Below are 24,492 nucleotides of genomic sequence, written 5' to 3' on the forward strand. Positions count from 1 at the left end.
CACAGCTGAGCCCACTCATCCCTTTATCAACCTTGAAAGAATGGATTACCATTAAACTGGATTATAACTTTTTTCAGCGTTTAGAACCATCCATAGTTCAGCAAAACGTTTTATATAAAACATTTGCCAATTAACATTTTTGGTTGAGACTTGTTGCTTAAAAGGACTTCACTCCAAAATCTGCAATGTTTTTTTTTTCTAAAATGCCAGCAATGGTCAAGTCCTATCTGGTCGCTGATTATTCAAGCCTGATGACATGTGACATTTTAAAAAGTGGGCTACAATCAATACTTTGTCAAATGCTAGGCCTCATTTCTAGTGATTAAAGATGGAAAAGCAGAACCGCTACTAATAGTTTATCACCTAGATTCCGTTTAACGGCTCACCAACTAGAACAATACTCGGCCTAATGACCTTGAATCACTATGTGGAAGCACTAGGGTTGATGTTCAACAACCCCAACATTCCACTTTACTAATATACCAACAGCACACAGTTAAACCTCAAGGTGAATTATACTGAAGACATGTTGTACCTCAGAAAATGCCTCGGCAGCCTCCCCGCTCCCACCCCATCCAAGCTTGGCTAACATGTTAAACTCAATCCCACCAAAACCTAAGTTGTCCCACTAGGCCACCCAGGACGGGTGAATAGCATGCACCTTGACTGATTCACACACCTCAGTTGGCCCAATGTGCCAAAAAAGCCCAAACTGCTTGGTATCAACCAGCACCGATCCAGAAGATAAAACCCTTCCTCCCACCTGAGAATTTCAGAGCCACAGTTCAGGCCCTGGAAATCTCACACCATGATGGAGTAAATGCTGTCTGCCACAGTGTTCAAGCCACACATCTGGCCCTCTTTTGGTCTGTGAGCCTCATAATGGGAACTAAGAAATGCGACCACGTCTCCCAAACCCCAAGATAATTACACTGGCTATCCATCCCAGCCAGGATACTCCTGTCTGCATCAATATATACCAAATACTGCCTAAAAAGCAGCTTAGCTAGCCACAAACCTCGTGTGGAGAGTACACTGCCATGTAAAGAGAAACCAAGGAAGCCAACCTTCTCTTGCTCTGCCCCAGCCTACTAGAAAAACATCCTGGTCACAATAAGTATCTCTTCAATTCTTCCTCAGTTCGGGAAGGAACGCAAGACCCTTCTCGTCAGGGAATACCTAGGGTGACCTAGGACCTGCAACCCCTAGGTTTATATACCACCACTGTAGTAGGGCATACCAACCTTACTACATCCTGTAACATCCCTTTCCACCATCCTTGTTAACCGTAGAGCAATCCATTGCTTCTTAGCAAGGTTCACATTATATAAACCGTATCGCAAAAAGAATTGAAGAAAACACTACCTGGCGTCTCCTTGAAATAGAATTAAGCAATATGCAAAGCTATGGCAACAAATCTACTTGCATCAATAATTTCAACTATCTTTGCTGCTTCTACAGACTGCATATATAAGTGTTCTGTGGCTCATAATACAAAGATTCCAAACAATCTTTTACTGGAGCGGCTGCCTCAATATGAACCTTAGTCCCTACAAAATGTGTCAACAATACGATGTCTTTTCAGAAAATAAATATAAACCTTGTTATTCAGCAAGTTCCTTGAAGACCATGTATTCTGTTCTATGCTCATTTTGTTCCCTACCTTTATTGACAGCTTTTCATTCTCTTTATTCCAGTATCATTTGATACTCTAATCTGAAGGGTTGATAGAAACAATAACTAGATGTACCTTCATAAATGTTTGAAATGCATTTGAATATTTGTTTTAATAAAGTTGTAATACCCATACCAGCATAAAGGACAAGTCCATAGCAGATTTCTGTGTTCCGGATTGTACAGCCACGCAATAATATGTTTTCTGCGTTTAATCCATGTTTCCCTTTTCTCCAGCTTAAATTTCCTATGAACCGGTCAAGTCGATTATTGGGCTCTTCGCATTCAACCATTCCTAAAGCAAGGGAAAAAATTGTGAGTCATTAATTTCACATTTGATGCTTACAGTTCAAATAAAACACAGGAAAGATGATTCTGTTTCTAGAATAAATTGATGTAGGAAATTTGTAAAATAAATTTATATGAAAATTATTTCACAGTGTTTATGCAGCTTATATTTGGTTTAGGGTCACACGTTTGTGTAGTACGCCATCTAGCATTGGTTCAGTGTGTACATTACACTTAAACTAATTTATGCATCGAAAGGAGCAGAACGGCATTCATCAATATACGTTTATTTTGGAACAATAGTTCCATTAAAACACCATCAAAAACATACATAATGTAATCATGGAAATCGCATAGAGTGATCACAAAATTAATATGACTGTTCCATAAAAACATACCTATACACTTCTCGAATGACATTAATATTGGAAACCAAACTACCTGCATATCTACCAAACAGTAGTTTACCCAGACAACCTATAAAGGGCAAAGGTTTAAAACTACAATAGAAAAGATTCATACAAATATTTCAACATGCTAAAATACTGGAGTAAATGCATAGGATGCTAGAAATTGATTTTCATTATATTGTATTACTATATTGGATTTTAATCTGTAGCCATCCGGCACAACCACCACTTGGTACAGAGATTTTGAGCATGTTTGGTAACTTTTGGACGTACGTCTGTTAATGCTTCGGTTTATTGAGCTGGTCTGCTCCTAGAGTGCCCCGTCTTTGTGGTCTAGTCCTTGTTTTTTTTCCTTTCTCCTCCCCTTGTCCACCATTTCTTAAGCAACGCTCACAAGGCAGGCTTGCTTGGCAGCCTGCTAAGGGCAAAGGCTGAGGGCACCTTCCCTCGGGCGCCTATACCATCCCAGTTTGCCTGGTGTCCTAGCCCTGCCAGATGGCTCTATTCATCTACATCTACATCTACTTCCAGGTAAGAAACGTCTTCATTGAATCTTTCCACTACTGTATTGTGCCCTGCCTAGTGCTTCCCAAGGTGTTCCAACAGGGGGCATGTTACATCAAATCTAACCACTTTTTTCATTTCGCCCACCAGGGTGTCCCAGATGTAGTGCACTCCATTTTCAATTATGCCACTGCGTGGGTTGCACCATATTTGAGTGTTGCCGCTGCACAAGTTGGTCAACGCTGCTTTTGAATTTAGCCACACTAAAATTGCAACCTGCTACTTTTGAATCTAGCCACACTTTAAATGTAGATTTATTTAGACTTAGTTCAGACACGCCACTCCGCAAACCATACACCAGGACCAAAGCAAACAGGGGACAATATAGAAGGAAGAACCGACAAAACATCTGATGAATCTGATGTCATCACTCCTTTTCCAGAAGTAGCCTCTCCACATGAGGCCTGCAGCTACTACCTTATCCTGACCGTAGAAGGGTGTGGGGGGGAGGGGTGACTACTTGAGGTCCCTTTTTAAGGACAACCCTTCAGTACATCAGGCCCTCATAGACTATTGTGGCTGTAACCCTCTATATTCTCTGAAAAATTAGTCATAGAACTTTTAAACATCACGTAGTTACATCAGTAACAAAGACTGACGCAAGGAAGAGAGCAACTAAAATGAAGATCGCTCAGCTAGACCGAAGTGAGTAGTCGAGCTGTTGCAGAAATACAATTGGCTTCAAACAGCTACCTTCACTAACGCAGGAGATGGGGCTAGGAGAACTGCAGAGAGACCAGACCGGCTAGTGATTGCTGGTTAACATAAGCCATCAGGTGAAAACAAGAGCAAATGAGCAGCACGAAGAAAGAGTGAGGCAGCGTCTTGGCCAAGGTATTGTATTTGGTTATTTATATAGCACTCTTCCACCACTTGTGTGGCCTCAATGCGCTTTTTCCTCGGTTGAACGCCCTTGGTGACCGTAGGCGATATGGTTGGAAATTCTAGGGAGTTTAGCTTAGGCGATGCATGTTGCCGTTCTAGGGCTTGGGTGGCTGGCAAGGCTCGACTAAGAGGACAGACACATGGGTGGATGCTGTTGAGGGTTAGAGATAGATTGCTATTGTTGAGAGAGTCTATGTGAGACCAGCTATTTCCAGATTCCTTTCAGGCGGTGGTTGCTGTATGCTAGTGGCAGAGGTGTTGAGGTACGTTTGGTGTTTGTCTGGACAGCTAAGTGTGCACTCGATCGGATGTGCTTAGCCATAGCCATAATCTATCATGCATGGATGCTTGGCCCTACCTGCGGCCTTTGTCCACGCTAGTGGTGTGAAGATATACGTACCATAGGCTGCGAGATTGCTCGGCTGGGGAAATCTATGTCCAGGCTAGAATTGAGTCCTATACCAATGTGCCTAGCATTCATACTGTAGCAGGTATCCGCATATATTAAACCGAGATGAAGGCTACACCTAGATTTGAGAATCCTGCATAGTGGGAGAAAAGGTCCATGTTTCACAGTGCAGTAGATTTAGGTAAATGGTAAACAAAGACAGAGGCTATGCCTAGATCTGAGAGTCCTGTACAGTGGGAGAGAGGCCTAGGTATCACACTGCAGTAGGTTTAATCTTACAGTAAACACAGGTGGAGGCTACAACTATATTTGGGAATCCTGTATAGTGTGCAAGAAGCCTAGGTCTCAAAATGCAGTAGGTCTCGTCATATAATAAACAGGGTAGGAGGCTACACCTGCATTTTGGGCGGGCGGCGGTGGTGGTTTGGGAGGGGGGCACCTAGGCCTTACTGTGCCGTAGGTTAATTGATGGTTAGTTGTACCTAAATTAGGGAATACCTTAGTAGTGGGAGGTTGCTAGTGTTGAGAGCTTCCCTGAGTGAGTGAAGCAGGTTAAGATTGGCAGTGAATTACTTGGTGATGGGCGTGTGCTACCCTGGGTTACTTATTTCATTGTTAGTCATCTCTCAATGTGGGCCGGCTGGCGGGGGTACAGTGAGAATATTGCGAATGCCACAGAAAAGCTGCTGGCTTACCTTGAGGGCTTGGCCGGTGGGAGTGTTGTGGGTGGGTTGATGGTGGATCAGTTGTGCCAAAACAAAGCTGCTAGCTTACCAGGAGTACCAGTCGGCTGGGAGTGTTGCTGAGCAATATGTGGTTGTTTGTCAAGGTGAAAGCGCTGCGAGAGCTGCCGGCCCCCGATTTGTGATTGATGCAGGGCTGTTTATTACTGGTATATTCACCGGGAGCAGTAGGATAGGAGAGTATTGGGAAGAGCCATGTTATAAGGGCCTTCCTGGATGGCTGGTGATTTCCGTGTTGGTAATTCCAGATTGGCGCTTGGTCTGAGAGGGGGTACCGCCAAGTCGAATTGAGCTGTGGGTTGGGATCACTAGGCGAAATGCAGCGTGAGATCTGAAGTTCCTGGAAGGTTGGTAGGGGAGAATTTTGTCTGAGGAATTCAGGGCCGGTGTTGTGGACTGCATGATGGGTGATACACCTGGCTTTGAAGGAGATGCGTCAAGCAATAGGGAGCCAGTGGAGGACTCTCAGGGAAGGGCTAATCTGTTCTCTGGCGGGCAGGTTAATGAGCAGGCGTGCTGCTGCATTTTGGATTCTTTGGAGTTTTCTTAGTTGGGATGCTGTGGCTCCTAGGTAGAGGCAGTTTGCGTAGTCTAGGCGGGAAAGGATGATATGATATGATGATATATGATATATTTATAATGTGCTAAATACCCAGAGGTTTCCAAGCGTGGACCCAGGGATTGAACCTGTGTTGCTCCGTGTCGTCTTGTTTCCAAGTCGAGCACGCTGCCGCTGAGCTATCCCCCTAGGGCGGGGGACTGATGGAGTTGATGGCCGAGAAAGGATGTGGATAGGTCAGGTAGGTGAAAATCCACCCGAGGATACCCAAGTGGAAGAAACATGTTTTGGATACGCTGGTGGTGTGTTGGGTGAGGGATAGATCTGAGTCAAATTTGCACGCTCGAGGGTGCAGGTGCTTGTCCTAGTGATTTGGGCCATCATGGAATTGGCTGGGGAATGAGTGATATTTTTCCGCAGGCTTGGATTTCAGTTTTCCCAGGGTTGAGGATGAGGTGGTTGGTCGCAATCAAGTGATCAATGTCAGAGAAGCACGATGACAGGTCCGGGCTTCGGAGTTTGGGATTTTGAGAATGATCCGTGTATCGTCTGAATACTTTAAGCAGGTAAGTTGTATGAGCAGATGATTGCGGGAATGGGTTGTATGTAGAAATTGAAGATTAGCGGTGAGGTGGACGCTCCTTAGGGAACACCTTTACAAACTGGACGTGAAATGGATGTGAACTGGTCGAGATTAATGATTTGCAACAGGTTAGAGATAAAGGAGGAGATCCACGAAAGGGCTGTGCTTGTGATTCCTATTGTTTGTAGACTGACTAATAGAAACGTGTGATCAATGGTATCGAAGGTTGCGGAAAGAACTAGCAGGATGAGAACCGCGCAGCCGTCTGAGTCGGCTGTTCTTTTTAGGTCGTCCCAGATGGAAACTAGGGAGGATTCTGTTCCCCTTAGTGGTCTAAACCCCAATTGTGCTGGGTCTAGGAGGTTGTTGGCTTCCGTAAATTGGCCAAGCTGTTTGTAAGCTGCGCGGTATATCATTTGTGCGATGAAACACGTATTGGAGCTGGGTCAGTAGTTTTGGGGGAGCAGTGGGTCAAGAATCGGTTTTTTGAGAATGGGTTTGGTGTAGGATGTTGAGGGCTTTTCGGGAAGGATCCTAATGTCAGTGAGTAAGGATTGTGCATGCAACATTACCTGCACAGGTGGAGGTTAGTATTTTTTTGAGCATTGAGGGTGTGCACGGGTCTTCTGGGGAGCCTGATGGGTGGCTGACTGCTATAAGCAAGAGGAATTTTTGGTGTGTGAGGACAGAGAAAGTCAAAAGAAGATTGTGATTGTGGGGGGCTGCGGGCAAGTGGGCGGTGGCGGTAGGATTTTTAGTTTAGCGATGTTGGTGATGTGTCTTTTGTTGGCGGCATTGTAGAAGTGGAGCGAGAGGGTGTCGCATAAGGCTTGAGAGCTTGGTATGGACAGGCTAGAACATGAAGGGGATTTGAATTCTGCTATGATTTTATGTAATTAGTTACTTGGGTTGCGACCATTTTGGATTCGGTTCCCATAGAAAGATTTCTTGCTTTTTCTGATTTCCGATCTGTAAATTATGGTTGTCCTAGCGAGGGCGGTTGTTTTGGGCTGAAGGGTCGGTTTGAGGTTTTGAGAGGTTTGAGATTGGGGGTGAACCACCTCGGTGTTGGCCCAGATCTCTGCGCTATACGTTTTGACGTGGTATAAGGTCGAAGGAGTGTATTGCCGGGGGTCCTTCCGTGAGGAAAAGTGAGTTGAGGGAATTGCAGAGAGAGAGAATTCAAGATCTGGGGCGATTACCACTTTGTCCCATAGTGGGAAAGTGGAGGAGGCTGTTGGTGGTGGCTGTGTGGGGTGTTGGCCACTGACCACAGTGTCGAGTGGTATGGTGAAACAGAGTTCTGAGTGATCCATCCATGATAGAAGGTTCCGGGACTGGGTAGATATGTTTGCGGTGCTGAATATTGCATCAAGGGTGTGGCCTCTCGTGTGAGGAGGAGTGGTGTTGCAGATTGAGTGGATGTAGGCTGTCTGAATGCCGTGGTCATAGGGTTTGGAGTCGAACCATATGTTGAAGTCTCCTAGAATGGTGAGGGTTGGATGTAGGATAAGGTTTGCGACCAGTGCTTCTCAAAATGTATCTGAAGATGTTATAGCCGGGGGGGTCTATAGATGAGTAGGAAGCTGTGTGAGGCGGAAGGTGTGAGTTGGAGTTTTACCAGGAGGGATTCATAGTTTTGTGGTGCTGATGGAGGTGTCCTTGGTTATTAGCTTGAATTGGTCTTTGTGTAATATTGCATCCCCTTCGTGATCTGTTCCGGACGGTGAGAATGTAACCAGCTGGGAAGGTCTCATGGGCGAGGGGTTTGTAGTCATCCGAGAACAAGTTCTCAGTAATGAATAGGATGTCTGGGTTTTCTTCCGTGAGGAGGTCATAGATGTGGAGTTTGTTTTTGGAAACTGACCTGGCGTTGATGAGGGTGCAAGATATTTGATGGGATGCCTCTGTGGGTAGAGGGTGTGTAGGGATGGCGGGTGGCGGGGTCTGATGTGGGGACCGGCAGTGGTGAGAGGGTGAAAAGGGAGGCGGTGGAGTGTGGGGATGAGAGCAGTTGGGATGGGGGACAGGCGACTGGCAATGGGAAGGTGGAGTGTAGAGATGAGGGAGCAGTTGTTTTGGGGGCCCAGGAGGCAGGAGTGAAAAGAGCTAGGACTGGGTTGGACGCGGGCGAGACGTTTTCTCTTCTAAATTGCAGTGGCAGTGGTTGCAAACTGTTTCAGAGAATGGGTGATGCTAGTGGGTGCAATGGGTGTCTTTGGTCTTGCCCTTTTCTTGCATTATGAGCGGTCATGGGTGCGTGGGAGGGAGTGGGTGGTTCTCTGGTGGATGGGGTATTGGCTAGGGCTTCTCTTGCTGCGCGAAGGGAGGGGAAGTGTGAGTGGTGGGTAGTTGATTGGGGAGAATGTGCACAGGAGGTGTTGGGGGTCGGTTGCTGGTGTGGTTGGAATGTGATAGGCATGTTCGATGTCTTGCTTCATTCTCCGGTGTGTTCCGTGGGTGGGGGGGATGCTCTCTAATCCTTCTTTCCATCTTGCAGCTCTTATTTTAGCAGAGCGGGCTTGAGACATATAGGAGGTAGTGGAAGATTGCGGTGGGTCTCATCAGAGCTGGTGGTGCCCAGGGAGTTGCATTGTTGTGGCCTGTGAGTGACATGGCACCTAGTTGATGGTGTTGCGCGGATTTGGGGCCAAGTTTCACAATGAAGTTTGAGTACAAGTTAGAACTGAACTAACTGTGCATAGAGTTAACACAGCTAGATTGAGTGTCCTGTGTAGTCTGAGACAGGAATGCGTCCCACAATGCAATTTGGGTACAGGACAAAACCCATCTAGAGTCCTGTATAGTGGGAGAGAGGCCTACATCCAACAATGCAATTTGAGTACACGACTAAACAGTTAGATTTGAGTACGGGGCTAAACACAGCGAGAGGTGAGAGTCCTGTATAGTGGGAGAGAGGGAGGCAGAGGAATGTAATCACAGTATTGTACAGGTGTAGGTAAGTTTGCTGAGAGGCTGGGCTTCTAGGGTACAGTGATTGCTCTACTCCCTCACAGGCCACTCCTACCGTGCTAGTCGTTGCTAGTTGACGGCTGGCCACTGGCTTCTGCATTCTTGCAGGCATCAGAGACACCAAAGTGGGACATGAGGCAAAGGAATTGCACACCAGCAAAAGAAGCTGGAGCAACACGCAGATCGCCACCAGCCACAGAGATCGGCCACCTGTAGTGGAGACAGAGCAGAAGTGGAGGACTAACCCTGATCGGGGTCACAGAAGCCAAGGGAGCCGTCCTAAAGCCGGTGAGCCCACAGTGGAAGGTGGAGAAGGCATACCTGGTCCCTAACTGGAATTGGAGGCAAATTCCCTACAGCTTGCATCACGCAAGTGTTGCATAGTCCGTGCTTGGCGGAGATACAAATACACCTATGATTAAAGGAACTTGGGGATAAGCATATACCCTAAGATCTTTAAAGTGAAGGAACTATACGAGAGAACCTGGCAGGAGAGTATACCAGGTGTTTTTGTGAGTCAGAATCCAAAGGACGATTCATGCCCTTAGGATTTTGAATTACATTAACTCTGGAAAAAGAGTAGAGGGTTATCCTCTTGGGCTACAAAGAAGTTGGTCATTCTTTTGAACTTTTGTTTTGGAGGAGAGAAATCTGTGGATGGGAGCCATTCCCGAGAATTGTGAACATTGTCCATTTGTAACCTTTGTTGAATGTATACCTTTTTGTTGAAATTGATCCTTGTGCCCTTTTCAAACCAAAGACCACACCCTTAACACGTTAGTTACTCTTAGAATGAGAAAACACACCCTTTCACCCCTTGACAAAACGGCAAGGGGCATCACATAGCATTGTTCCCAAGTACACTACAAAAAATATGGTTATGATATCACTAATGTGATATACATTTCATGCTCTGTTGTGCCTGCATTTGTTGTGTAAATGTTGTCCCTGCCCGTGTCCCCTGCTCTCCCGCTTCCACTTCCTGTTCTCCTCCTCCCCTGCCCGCCTCCCATCCCGCCCACACCCCCCGTGATTGGCTCTCCTGGGCCATGTGTTGCCTGGGTTATCAGCGCTGCTCGCCATTTGATCTAGCTGAGCGGGTAGTGCAGCACTGTATACATAGATCTCCATTGCTGCCCCTGGGCTTGAAAGTCCTCAGTTGTACCTGCATTTGATGTTTAAATGTTGTCCCTGCCAGTGTCCCCTGCTCTCCCGCTTCCCCTTCCCGTTCTCCTCCTCCCCTGCCTGCCTCCCATCCCACTCGCACCCCCCCCCCCCCTGATTGGCTCATCCTCCCTTATCACTGACCTTCCCTGGGCAGCCACTGCCTGGCATCCCCACGGCTAAGGGCCCTAGGCCAAGGGCGGCTTCCTGTTGGTGTCTGCAGGGGACGCCAGTTACCAGCGGCCAGTCACTTCCCTCTGACCCCCCCCCTGCTACCCACTCCTCCTTCCACTTACCGGTTGTTTCCCCTGCTGTTCCAAATTGTATAAATTGCCTGCATCAGCACCACTTTTTGCAGTGTGAAATCCAGGGTTTTTTCTCCCTTCTTTAGGACTTCCAAATCTTGGTGTTTCTTCTCTCCTGTCTTAGGATGCCTATTGTCTGAGCTCTCATCCAGAGCGTCACCGTCCCGTCCCATAGCTCCACACACTTGCCTCTTGTTGTCTTGTCCGTTTACCGTAGGGCCCTAGCCCTCTCCCTCCCACCTACTCTATGGTGCTCTCTGACTATCTTTTCTAACTGCTTCTCTATTGACTATCCTGCTCTCCTCACTAAGTCTGGTAGGAAGAAGTTTAAAAAGGACATCCTGGTCTCCAACCCAGGCCTCCCTATCGCCGACACCTAGATCAGTGCCTCCTCCAAGGAAACCCTCACCGACATCCTCTTTGTCGTCCCTTCACCCGACCTATGGAACCCTCACATGGTCTCTGTGCTCTCTCCTTTCTCCTCCTCTCCCATTAATAGTGGCACCTGTTGGGACACCCTCCTGTCCTCCTTCAACTCTAAGGTCATCATTAATGTCTACTCCAATGGGACCGTCTTAGTCCAAGGCCCCCAGGCCAACCTGCTTCTCTTTGATAGACTCTTTCCGCGCCTCATCAACTTCCTTTCTTCTCCTACTGTCCCCTCACGCCTTTCCCCTACTACCTTGCCTTCCCCTACTACCTTGCCTCCTCCTTGGCTACCTTGCCGTCCCCCTCCCTCTCGGGTCCCCGCTACACCTCCGAAGGGCTTACCTACGATCTGTACCCCTCCCCAAAAATTCCTTCAAGGATGGCAACCTTCTCCATATTGCCACTCTTAACTCTCGCTCTGCCATCAAACATAGCTCTTATATCTGCCACCTCCTGGAAGAACTTGACCTTGATGCCCTTGGTCTCACCGAGACATGGTTCACGGCTGGCTCTGTCACTGGCTTCGACACTCTCCTCCCTGATGGCTACAAGATCCTCTCCACGCCCAGGTCCAACCGCTCTGGTGGTGGTGTAGCCCCGATCTTCCCCGAGTGGATTCCTGCCTCCGTCACTCATACGCAGGCATACTCCTCATTTGAATGTCTCGTCTGCAGGCTCTCTCCCCCAGCCACTCCCTTACTGTGGCTACTATCTATCAGCCACCTGGTCAGATATCTTCCTTCCTTGCGTGGGCGGACCTCTCCTCCTCACTCCTGGCCTCCACCACTCAACTCCTCCTTCTTGGAGACTTCAACATCCACCTGGATGCCTCCTGTCCTCCCTCCGGAATCTTTTGTGACCTCTGCGACTCGCTCTCACTCAATATTCTCCCCTCTGGCCCGACTCACTCTGCAGGGCACACTCTCGATGTTCTGGTCTCCTCTGACCTTCCCCTCTGTCCCTCTCTCCACTCCTCTCTCCTGGAGTGATCACTTTCTCCTATCTTCCCACCTCACACTCCCTACCCCTCAAGCCAAGTCACCTCCATCACTGCCACCCACCTTCTCGGTCATCCGACCCATGAAACGCATGTCAGTTGAGGCTTTCGCCGCCACCTTCTCACCTCCTCCTCCCCCTTCGGCTGACTCACCCTGACACAGCCCTGGCCACGCTCCACTCTTCTATATCTTATACTCTTGATATCCTTGCCCCCGTCATGAGAATCCGCCTGAAGCCCAAAGCCAAGTGTAACTCCTGGTATGACTCAGACCTTGTCACCCTAAAACGCAAGTGCAGGGTGGCCGAAAGGAAATGGCGTGCTTCATGTTCATCCTCCGATAAACTGGCCCGCCGCCTGCTGCAAAGGCAATACCGGCTCTCCGTCCTCACCAAGAAGAGCTCATATCGATGCCCGCCTCTCTGCGGCATCTAACAACTCGGCCGAACTCTTTAAAATCTGCAAGGAACTGGCCAACCCTGCCGCAGTCTCTACCTCTCCTGTCCCTTACCAGGCCCTCTGCACGGCACTGGCTTCTCACTTTATTTCTAAAACTCAGAACATCCTGTCCTCACTCTCCTCCTATCCCCTCCCTCCCTCCCTCCCTCCCTCCATTCCCTGCTCTTCCGCTGGCCCTTCTGCAGCCACCCACCCCTCCGTCCTTCTCCGCCTTTCCCCTTTTCTCTGCAGACAAGGTTTCTAGACAAGTCCAATCTATGAAAGTCTTGTTGAAACATGTTCACTCCTGTTCCTCCAAAACTATCAAGGACCACATCGACTCCCTTGCTCCTGCCCTGGCTGATTTCTGCAATCACTCCTTCGCCACTGGAGTCTTCCCATCCCCCCTAAAGCATGCCTTTGTACACCCTCTTCTTAAAAAACCCTCTGCCGACCCCTCTTGCCCAGCTAACCTACTGTCCAATCTCCATCACTCCCTTTCTGGGCACGCTCCTGAAGAAACTGGCCATCACCCAGCTTAATCTCCACACCAACTCTGTTAGTTGTCTTCATGACCACCAGTCTGGCTTCAGAGCTGCCAGAATGTCACGACCCTCGCCCAAAACCCCCTCTGGCAAACCCATTAGCCAGGTGGAGTCAGGACTCGGGCCTCTAGAGCCTGGCATCCTCTTCAAAAGCCCTCATGGGGCCAGTCCTGGCGCCGATGGCGCCAGGATCATACACCATGAAAAACAATGTGCTTGGGAACTACTTTATTGTATTGTCAGCCAACATGGAGGCATCCACATAGCTTGGTTTCTAAGAATCAAGCTATGCGGTCTAGTGTTTTGGGTGTGGTAGCCTAGGGACTACTTTACCTGGACTATTTTGTTGGGGCTATTTAAACCACACCCGAGCAAGACAACACGCTTCGCGTTACTTTGCAGCTTGCAACGTGATGCTCACCGTGTCCAGCTATTCCCTCGAACCTCGGAGAAGCAGAACCTGCAAGGAGACAAAAGGAACATCATTAGCAGCAGCATCATCATCATCATCATCTTAGCTGCAGTCTTCATCTTTAAACACTCGCAGCTAGCTTCCTCGAATCTGCACGCCTCCCGGACAGAACGACCTGAAAGAGGAAGATAGAGGCAACATTAAAGAAAGCAGTAGAGACATTTACAAATTACGAACTGCTCAAAAGGCTTACCTGGCTGGTCGCCTCTCGGCTGGCACCACTCCGGACATTCCACTTGCGCTGAAGAACACCACGACCTACAAGGAAGGAAAACACAGGTTAGCAAAGGCAAGACTTCGCAGCGCTGCGCATATCGTATACTTACCACATCATAGCGCTCTTAATGCGCCATCATTTACCAGCGGCGCTCAACCAAGCCAGTTCACTGCGCTGAAGCTCCGCATACCTAAGGGAGAAAAAAAGACATTTTAAACAAAGAAAGGCATGCAGGATAGCAACAAAGCTAAAGAACAGCAATAAGACCTACCTGAACAATATCAAACGGGCCGCGTCAGTGAAGTAACTGGACTGCACTCGCCCATGAAAGACAACGCGCCCCTGCAAAGAAGGCAGTACGGAAAGCACGCCTAATTCTACCACAAGGTGAGGAGAGGGTGCCAGAGGGACTGAAATCAAACGGGGGTGGAGGGAGGATACTTACCCCAGTCGGTCAGCCTTGAATACAGTCCTCCTGCATTTTCAGGCAGAACCTTCCCCGCAGACCACATCAGGGCAAAGCTGAGAAGCATACCAGCGTGTAACCCAGCTGGGTGGCTTTCCTGTGGATACCAGGTGAGTGACACAGAAGCACGGAAACTGCTCTCCTGAACATCCGTGAAGCCTGCTCTCCAAACTTAACTCCAACACCCCTTGCGTCCTCATCCTGCTCGATCTTTCTTCTGCCTTTGACACGGTCAATAATGCCATCCTGCTGGACCGTCTCCGTGATAACCTGGGTATCACTGGTCAGGATATGGCGTGGCTGACTTCCTTCCTATCTGACCGACCCTCCCAGGTCCAACTTCGGTCCTTCCTCTCCGATATCTCTATCTCTACAGGCTACCCTCAGCCTCCTCATCTCCGATTGTTTGTCTGCCATCCATGAGTGGTGTGCCGCCAATGACCTCAGCCTTAATGCCAGTAAGATTGAGATTCTACTCATCGTCGCACCCGCTACCTCCTTCGCTGCAGCTCTCTGGCCAGCCTCTCTTGGCCCTCTTCCTGCTCCCACCTGCACAGCAAAAAACCTCAGTCATCTTTGACTCCACACACTCCTTCTCTCCTCACATCTCTGACGTCTCTAAGAAGTCACACTACCAGCTGCACCTCCTCAGATGTATACTCCCTTTCCTTCCCCCAGTAGCTCACTGTCTCCAGAGCCCTGGTTCTTTCTAAGCTGGACTATTGTAACAGCCTCTATCTAAATCTGCCTGCCTCTACTCTGCGCCCTCTGCAACTGATCCAGAACAGGACTGCGAGACTGGTCCTTGGCCTCAAGCCCAGGGATCGTAGCTCTCCAGGACTGAACTCTCTTCACTCGCTCCCAGTGGCTATGAGGATTAAGTTAAAAACCCTCTGTATTGTCCACAAGGCCTTCTGGGGCTTGGGGCCACAATACCTTCAACCATCTCTTCCTAAATATCTTCCTTCTCGAGCACTCTGCTCATCCACAACCAACTCCCTCAGTGTCAGTCTCTTCTCCAAGCAACGAGTTGGTGGTAGATCTCTCTCTTCGGCCGAAGCCTCCCTCGGGAACAGTCTTCCTGCCTCACTGAAACTTGAGGAGAAACATCTCCGGTTCCAGAAGCACCTCAAAACCTTCCCATTTGCCTCCGCTTTCTCTCCCCCTCTTCCCCTGCTAAATTCCTGGCTGAAACGGCACTGGTTACCTGGCTACCCTTCTGACTCTCGGGCCTAGGCCCCACTAGTTGCCCACCTGCACTGCCTCCCTGGCAACCCCTGCACTGGGGACTGTTTACTGTATCCCTACTGTCCCCCTACAAGCACTTATGTCTGCACTTCATTGCACTTGCCACCAGTGGCCTTTTATTTATCTTTGTTATCTACTATCCCATGTACTGCACTTTCCCTCTCCCTCCCCACGCACTTTTCCCTTTTCTCCTCCCCATGCTCTTGCGCAATCTGATTGGTTACCTGGCCTAGTAGGATCGTTGTTTCCGTCTTCGCTTTTGTTCCCCCTCCCTTGACTCGTTGCGCCTCGAAACACTTGTGTATAGGCGCGTTATAAAAGCCATATCATACAATAATGTATCGCCATATGTATCGTTAAAATCAGTGTGTATAGGCCCATATTACCAAATTACTCTGAATGCAAGCAGACACCAAATGATAATGTGATAGTATATAGCACTTAATTGCTTTATATAGAACAAATTTACATACAATCATCACCCAACCTGTGTTACTCATTTATCGACCTCAGAAGGATGTAATGCCTTTCACAGAGGATTACGATCAGTATTGCATTACTGATTATCACTACAGGACCCCATCCCTGCAGAAAAAGAAAACTAACCACTCTTTTAGATTAAGACCACTACTGCACTAGCAATTTGGTTTGAAATATGAATATTTTTAACATGGGCTCTTATATCTCAAAGCGAATCGGGTAAAAGGCCCCTCTAAAATAATTCTACCCACCCTAGGAACCTCTCTGCAATTGTTTACTTACGGCAAGCCAGTAAACACGAGGGTAACGTATGCCCAGCAACCACACAAAGTCCAGAATGCATAAGTAATTCAATCAATAGCTTTGAAATAGTATTAAAATTGGTAAAAATAGCATGCCTAACTATCACAGTCTTATTCTCGATATGACCAAACATAACGTGAGGTAATCACGATAATCTGTTTCAATTGCAGGGATTTAAACCTATAATACATCATTCATAAGCAACTCAAGAGGTAATGGGTGTCTTAACATTTAACCAGTGGTCACTCAGACTGAAATTGGAGACTAATTGAGCACTGTAAATGAAGTTGCATTAATCTGCAAATTATATAAGAAACCGCTTCTATCAGGCCCACGTGTTATTAGCAAGTGCTATCAGAGCCTAGAACTATTGAAAATGTTAACTACTGCAGATCAGCAATGTGGAATATAACTCATCAAGAGAGTAATAATGGGGTTATAGCAATGAATGCAATTGTATTAGACACGGCAAATACTTATCATTTTCGTTATGTCTCTTGTTTGTTCATGTCTACATGTGTGTTGTCCTCTCAAACGTTTTGGCTTTTATTATTTTTCCGATTATCATTCTCTTTTGAACTCACCCCCTTTGTGTTTTCCATGTGTAATTACCCATAACTGCGTAAATGGGCGGAAATATCTACATACAAATACAAGTGAATATTTTAAAAATGTTCATTTAATATTTGAAAAATGAATGAAGGCCATTAAATTGTGTTATCAGTTACCATGTATGTAATGGAAAAAGACAATATGTCTAACTACGCCCTGATTTGAGAAAGGCCTGCAGCCAAAACACGGGTCATTCAAAAGGGCAATCTACTATGGAAAAACACCACACTATGAAATAAATAGTGATACGAAATAATAAAATTGGCGCTTGTATTCATTGGAGTCTCGTGATTTTGGATACATACAATAGAACCCAACCTGTGTTGTTACTCATTTATCGACCTCAGAAGGATGAAAGGCTGAGTTGAGGAGATTAAGAACAGACTAAATCAGTAACACACCCCTTGAAGTGTGCCTGAAATAAACATTTAATGAGTCTAGCAATTATTGCATAGAATTCCACAAAGTCAAATTATTTGGTATTCCTATTCTTTCTTATTTAGGGTCACTGCTGAAAGTGTTCGACTTAGAACCCTTTCTATTTCTTTATTTTGTAATTTTTTCTAGAGGCCTGAACAAGAAAGGCAGACACCCCAGAAGCAAAAAGCCACTTGACACAGGCCACATCTCAGGAGCTTGCATTAAAAAATAAATACACCCCAAAACAAAAACATCACTTTAGCAAGGGGGACCACAGGGGTAGCAAGGGAGGCTTCGGGGGGGTCACAGTTGTGACCCCTGGTGACCCCTAAATGACGCCACCGACAGAGGCATTTCACAACCCCTTTATTAATAAAAGTTTATGCCAACCATCATGAATCTTCTGTGTCTCATTCCTCAGTGGGGAGGAAGGATAGCAATTGGTTGCACTGTTGGTCCCTCACACTGTTTGCACTGTGCAATAAGCCAGGGTCCGACCACCATTTTATTCCCCATGAAGTGGTGACAGGACTGCGCATGCATCTTCCCCTGGCTCCTCCCACAAGAGCACTGAAAGACTGACAATAGTGCAGATGTGTTAGGACAGGAGATGTAAGAGTACATTACTTCTTGGGTTGCTAGCGCTTCTTTTATCTCTTGCCGGATACAGCAAATCCAAGGGGGCCCAGAAGACAGCGAAGAGATCGACTGCGACAATGCATCACAAGACTGGGAACTGAAAGTGGGCGATATATTAAGACATTTTATTTGGCGATGGAACGCACCGACGTTCACGGACCACGTGATTGAGGAAGTGGCAAACCGTGCTGTCAAGCTAGCAGGTAAAACGGTTTGTAGGGCTTGATGTCCTGCAGGTGGTTCCAAAGTAGTGGCTGCACCTGGCAAAACAGTCTCCATGACCGACAGGGCCAACGTTCAGCACCTAGATGAGCTGCAAGTGGGTTCAGAATTTACACGCTTAGATAGACACTGACACCCCATGGTCACACGATCCCAAGCAGCTGAGGCAGCGACAGGAATACTTGTATAAAATCGACTGAGGATACACCGTTATTTTCCCTTTCCCCACACGCAGGGTCTACGTGAATGTCGTGGAGTTGTACTGTTTGTTTCACCCATGTTACCTTCCACCCGTCACCCAGACACTTTCTCTAATCAATTTGTCCATGGTGTAAGGAGACCAAACCGATTCGGAGCACAATCCCCTGGAGTATATTATCTTGTCTTTGTAGAGTACTTGGACCAAACATACCCACAACTTGAGCACAGTGAGCTCCCAGTCCTGACCATATTAAGAGACCCATCAGTGATAAAGGTCTGGCAGGAGGTATTTGCCTTTGCAATAAGTGATTATTTGGTCCGCGGGGCTTAAGGGCACTGACCACACTAACACAGGCCTTTTCTGCGCAATTTAAGAGGGCAACTGTATCACCAGGCTGCAAGGATCAAGCAGCGTAAGTGGAAATGAAGGGAACAATTAAGAACATTATCGTTATGTCGTGTTTATTAATTCCCAGTGGATTGATGGGATTCATATTTTGGCAATTATATGTGGCTACTGCTACCGCTGTACCCTCTACTAACATTCCCCCGACCCAAGCAGGTGGAACAACCAAGTCAGGTGGGACCACCGCCAATAAGGTAAGGAGAGGTAAGTGCAGTATTGACACAGCCATTAAGGGAGTAGACGTGTATCTCACCGACACTGCTAGAGTGTAACATGTGGTACAAACACACAACGAATCTAGGTAAAACCACCGGGGAATGCGGTTATGTCGGCTCTTTAATCCCCTACACCATGAGTGCCGGTAGAACGTTCATAGCAACTGAAATACCATCAGCCAGAGCACAACGCCTGATGTATCTCGCAATGGTACAAACATGAGGAAGATTCTAAGGGAAGTCAGCAACATTGAGATGATGTCCAAAGGAATTTCCCTTACGAAGATAATTACATAAATACATTAGACATGAATAATTATTTGCAGCTAGATGTAGCCGTACAGTACATAACTGACAGACCACAGAAGAGAGCAATGAAGACATCACATTGAAGGAACTGCCATATCCCTGGACAAGAGTCAAGGAGATAGGAGAGCCTGGCTGCTGGGAAAGGCCACAGAGAGATCTTGATATATCTGAAGGGGGAGCCCTGAAAAGTTAATTCATCCCGGGACCAGCCTATTGCTGAAATGGCTTCTTTCGTGGTGTAAAAATGCACCCTTATTATTATGTCGGAGGTGGAGGGGGTCCGAGTCCACTCCCTGTCTAGGATGCAGCCTATGGGTGCAGTCCAGCAGTAACTGAGGTTCATCCAGCTGTAGCCGCAGAGACTGGAAGAAGTCCCCCCACGTATTCCACCAGGTCCCCGTCCGGCACAGAGGACGGGATACCGCGAATTTGCAGGTTGTTGCACTGTGCCCTGTTTGAGGTCCTCTTGTTTGAATTCAAGGATCTCACATTTGTCCTGAAGAGTTCAGATCGAGCTTTGGATCTCCACCAAGGCGACGGAATGATCTTGAGAGCGGTCCTCATCTCCTCCAGTCATTCTGCTTCCGTGACCCTCTGATCAGTCTGTTCCAATTTTGTGGTGAGCTCCGACATGCATGACCTGAACTCTGCCTTTAAGTCCAACATGAAAGATTGGATATCCCCCTTGGTGGCTAAGGAGCCTTTGTCTTCAGGGACCTTCTTGGGCGTGAGTTTCAGCGGGTCAAGCTGCTTTCCTTTGTCCACTGATTAAAGCAGTGTGGCGAGGTCCGGATTTTTGTACGTTTTGACTTGCTGAACATAGTTACCACTATCTGGTGGACGGGGGAGCTCGTAGTCTCCAAGGCGGCTGGGGATGCGGGGGGGAGATCCTGACACTGTCCACTGAGTTTGGTGGGGCAGAAGAGGTGGTGGGCCTCCTGCTATGCGCTGTTGCCGAACCTCCTCCGGTGAGGCGGGTATTCGTTAAGTAAGTGGAGGTGGGGTTACTTTGTTTCGGGACCCTCAAATGCTATGGGGGCTCCCAGGGAACCACAGGAAGCCGGGTCCACGGCTGGCGCAGAGGGCGAGACCGCCGCGAGAGGAGCCGAGGGCTCCCAGGCCGCACCAAAGTGGTCAAACTGTGTTGTTGCTAGTTTTGTGGGGCCTAAGGTGCCCTCGCACTATAGGCCCCACTGGTTCAGTGCCAGGTGGCCGATGCCCCACCGATGGAGGCCGGGCAGACAGAGCTCTGTGTCAAGGGAAAGAAAGATCTGAAGCTATGTTGTGGGCAAGGACGCCCTAGGAAATGGCTCAGGCGTGGCCCAGCGTTACAAGGGAGGCCCTCAGGCAAAGCTCCGGAGTCGAGATGGATCCTCCATCAGAAATTGGTCCCCCACCAGAGGAGGCTGGCCAGTCAGAGCTCTGCGCCGAGGGGTAGCAGGGAGTGCAGTTATATTGTGGGCAGGGACGCACCAGGAGATGGATGCCGACTTAGGTGCATCCCAGCGTTATCAGAAAGGGGGGCCAGGAGACCCCTTTCACGCCATCCTCACCAAATGGGTTCCACCCCCTTAGGGAGTCCCCAGGAGCGTTGGTGCGCTGATTCTCCTCAGAGATGCAGACCGTGACCCAACGTTCATTACCTTATAAGGCTCCGGAGGGCCTCGAGGGGCCGACATGCCCTCAAGCGAGGCTCAGAGGCCTGGATGGAGCCACCGCCAGGAGCCGGTCCCCTTCCTCCAGAAGGGGAGGGGCAGGAACTCACAGCGCCTCACACGGGACCCGGCTGCCCCGTTCCTCACTGCTGCTCCACCTGTTAAAACGGAATGCCCAGGCTCTCTCCGAACTCCCGGCCAGGGCCCCCGGCGTATCCCAGGCTCCCTGTTGTCGCAGTCACTCCTCCAGCCCCGGGGCGATCGGCTGGGTGAAAGTCCCGAACGCCTCCATTAAGCAATTCGAGCAGGACACAGGCGGGGGGGTGGGGCTGGGCACCTCCACGCCGCCCCCTGGGACCAAGCTCCCCTATTCCCAGTGCTCTTCAGTCGCCACCGAGGAGACCCTCTGGTCCATCCGCCATTTTGTTTTGCTATAGCAGTGGGCCCGCGGGCTACTCCGCTCCAGTTCAGGGCTCCCGGTCCGTTTTCGCCGCTCATATCCGAATCACCGCAAGTTCGAGCATTCCAAATGCTGCCTCAGGCATTTGTTGGTTAAATAACTCACCGGCACCTGCATTATTTAGATGGTGCCACAGGCTTCCCATGCTCCAGGTCCTACCCCCCTCCTACACTTACTTTTAAACAAAACCATTTCATAAGTTTTTTTTTTCTAAAGTATAGGAATAGTAAAAAAAGGAACAGGTGCACCGCTCCCGCCCATTTAGACCACTGAATTTATAGTAGTTGTGTGACAATACTTACCTGAAGGTTTTATTGCTAAAGTGTATTTTAATAGGCCAAGTGAATATATTTTTGTACTGTTCTACCTAACAGGAATTATTGGATTGCTCGCGGGTGTCTCATTGTAGCCACAGACCACTCACACCTCTCCCGAGTCTAACCCTTGCAGCTCTGCTACCTATGAGCGTGGGTTTGCCTAGACTTCATTGTCTTGCCCGTTGACCATAATGTTGGACCTCCAAAATCTACCCCTCATGCTTGATTTCGTAAATCTATCCAATACGTGCTTTTTATTTTATCTGTGCACTTTTGCATTTTACCACAGAATACCAGAGTAGCATACTCTAAAATGGCTGTGTCATGAGATTTTCACATGTCCTTTTCCTGTTTTGTGCCTTGGCTTTCTTCCCCACCCGGTCAGGTCTGGATTGCCCATATACAAAAAGCCAATTCCCAGTCAAAGCTCCTGCTATCTCGGGCAAAGTGGAGGTCTGCGTTCGTGACCGGATGTGGGGCGTGGATCTGCCTAAACCCAACTTCTGAGCCAGACTATGTCTGGTGCTTGCAAGATGTGTTGGCCAGAGGCATGGCTGCCAGGTTTGAATGGTACACATCCTTACCATTGGTTGCCCTGGGGGAGACCCCAGCACAAGTCCTGGATAAAAGGGAGACCCCCCCCTGCATTCATTGACTGGTTGTGGGAGCAAAGACACCTAAAATGAGCAGGCCCCTGAAGACCTCAGGACGACCATGTCAGCTGACCAGCATTGACTGCCACCAAGTCCTGTTCCACTCACCTGATCAAGAAAAACCCTAATCGGTGCTTCGACCCCTGGACCGGCGGGAACAACCTGTCAAGACCTCTGCTGGTGATCCGTGCTTACTGAGCCACCCGGGACCACATGATGGACTGACCAGCTGTCTCCAAGGCTACCTTGCTGCAGCTGTCACCGTTCACAATTGATCCTAGAACTTTTGATTTTCAACTTGTGTAACAGGACACTTGCTCTTGCAGTTTCAGCATGCGTGACCAAAGAGAATCTGTTCAGTGCCTTTTCTTTGTTTGAGCCACAAGATGCCACCTGACTGCGGTGGCTCACGCTGCAAACAGTCTTCATATCCTGATGTCTCCTGAGGTCGCAGGTTCTGTGTTAGGGAGAATTCTCAGAAATGTGCCAATTCCCTCTACCTTAGAGACCCCCAGCAACTTTGCTAGATTTTGAGGGTTGATGTTTTTTAACCTGGAGAGAGCGAGACCCTTTTTCCCACTTTTTAATGTATTTTTTTTTTAATTCAAACTTTATTGATTTTGTACAAGCTCAACAGTCACGTACATCCAAAATCGTTCAGTAAATAATTAGAATGAGCATGTGAGAGAAGTACCATCTCCGTATATCATGTGCAGTAGTTCTTGAAAATTAAGCAGTATAATGAATAGGATTAACAAAACCCAGTCTCGCCCCCCCCCCCCCCTTCTCTAATATCTACAAATGCGTGATTGAGAAACAGCATTAACCAATGAGACAACACCAGAAAGCTTCGAGTATAAATATGATATCCGACCAGGACACATAACATGACACATGGAGCCGCCACAACAAAAATCCTCGTTTGTTATCGTTATTGGCACAAATCGCAATAATATACTGCACACATTGTCTTTACAAGGCATACTTGGCTCTGAACTCAGACCAGGCACTTTCAACATCAGTGAGATCTCCGCGTAAAGCGGCGGTCAGGTAGTCCATTCTATAGAGAGTCTGGGCAACCCCAAGCCATTCAGTTTTACTAGGGAGCTTGGGCCTCTTCCACACCATAGTGAGGCAGGCTCGTGCAGCCATCAGTAAACCTTGTACCATCCTAGGTGCTTTTACAACTTCGTCCCCTGTTTCAATCAGACCAAACAAGATGAATACTGGCTGCTTTACCCTTTCTTCACCGTCCAGATCCCTGATCCAGCTAAGAAACTCTGACCAGTAGGTCTGGACCATGGCACACCCCCACCACATATGCCAGTAACCAGCCCAATTCCCACAGCCCCTCCAACAATATGGGCTAACCCCCTGGTACATTTTGGCAAGCCTGGTCGGGTCGTACTGCCATCTATACAAAAGTTTTATGGCATGGAGTTTGTACTGGCAGGATATTGAGGATTTCGCAGTGCGTCTGCAGATGTTTAGCCACAGCTTTTCGGAGATTTGTCTGCCCATATCTGCTTCCCATCTGCCCTTAAGCACCAATGAGGGGGAGATATCAATCTCGATAAGGGCCGAATACATAGCACTTATCAGACCACTGGAGCCCGTACATCTATCAAGGATCGTTTCAAATGGGGTAAGATCCCTCTGCAGCTGGTCCTTCCAGATTGACCTTGTCATAACCCCTTTGAGTCTCAAGTACAGGAAAACTGAGAGCGTGCCTATGCCAAGCGCCTCCTGGAGGTCTTGTATGGTTATAAAGGTTCCGTCGCGCCATAATTGGCCCGCCCTTTCCAGCCCCGCTTGGTACCACGTTTCATAGCTTCCCGGTTCTGGGATTGCGTCTCGGATCCCTGGTGACCAAAGGTGACCCAAGGGAGATGGCCACGTCGTGACTCCCATCATTTTCCTGCCTGGTTTCCAAATTGCCCATAGCGTACCTAAGATAGGGTGGGATCTGATTCTTTCACGCAACTGGGATCTGGGGACCCATAACCATTCGGGTACAATAAAAGGACGAAGGTGATAGTTATCCAGCGCTATCCACTGGGGTTCCGAACGCTGCCTAAAGTGTGGGACAAGAACTCTAAGTTGCGCCGCCCTGTAATATGTTTCCATGTCCGGGAGGCCTACTCCCGCGTTGTCTTTGCGGAGCTGGAGTAAGGGTCTTGGAATTCTGGGTCTCTGGCCCTGCCACAGGAAGGACAAAAACATTTTTCGCA

The 24,492-nt window shown here is 48.3% G+C and overlaps 1 protein-coding gene across 1 annotated transcript in view; it reads right to left on the bottom strand.

The window, feature by feature from the left end:
* The window catches only part of ATP8B1 (ATPase phospholipid transporting 8B1), a 958,513-nt gene that overhangs the window by 654,607 nt on the left and 279,414 nt on the right, over window positions 1–24,492 (bottom strand). Inside the window, exon 10 of the mRNA XM_069627043.1 lies at window positions 1,811–1,969. Within this exon, the coding sequence (XP_069483144.1) occupies window positions 1,811–1,969 (159 nt within the window). The remainder of the gene's footprint in view (window positions 1–1,810; window positions 1,970–24,492) is intronic.

Source organism: Ambystoma mexicanum, chromosome 6p (assembly GCF_040938575.1).
Source record: "Ambystoma mexicanum isolate Mex_15411 chromosome 6p, UKY_AmexF1_1, whole genome shotgun sequence".
In the NCBI taxonomy this organism is placed as follows: domain Eukaryota; kingdom Metazoa; phylum Chordata; class Amphibia; order Caudata; family Ambystomatidae; genus Ambystoma; species Ambystoma mexicanum.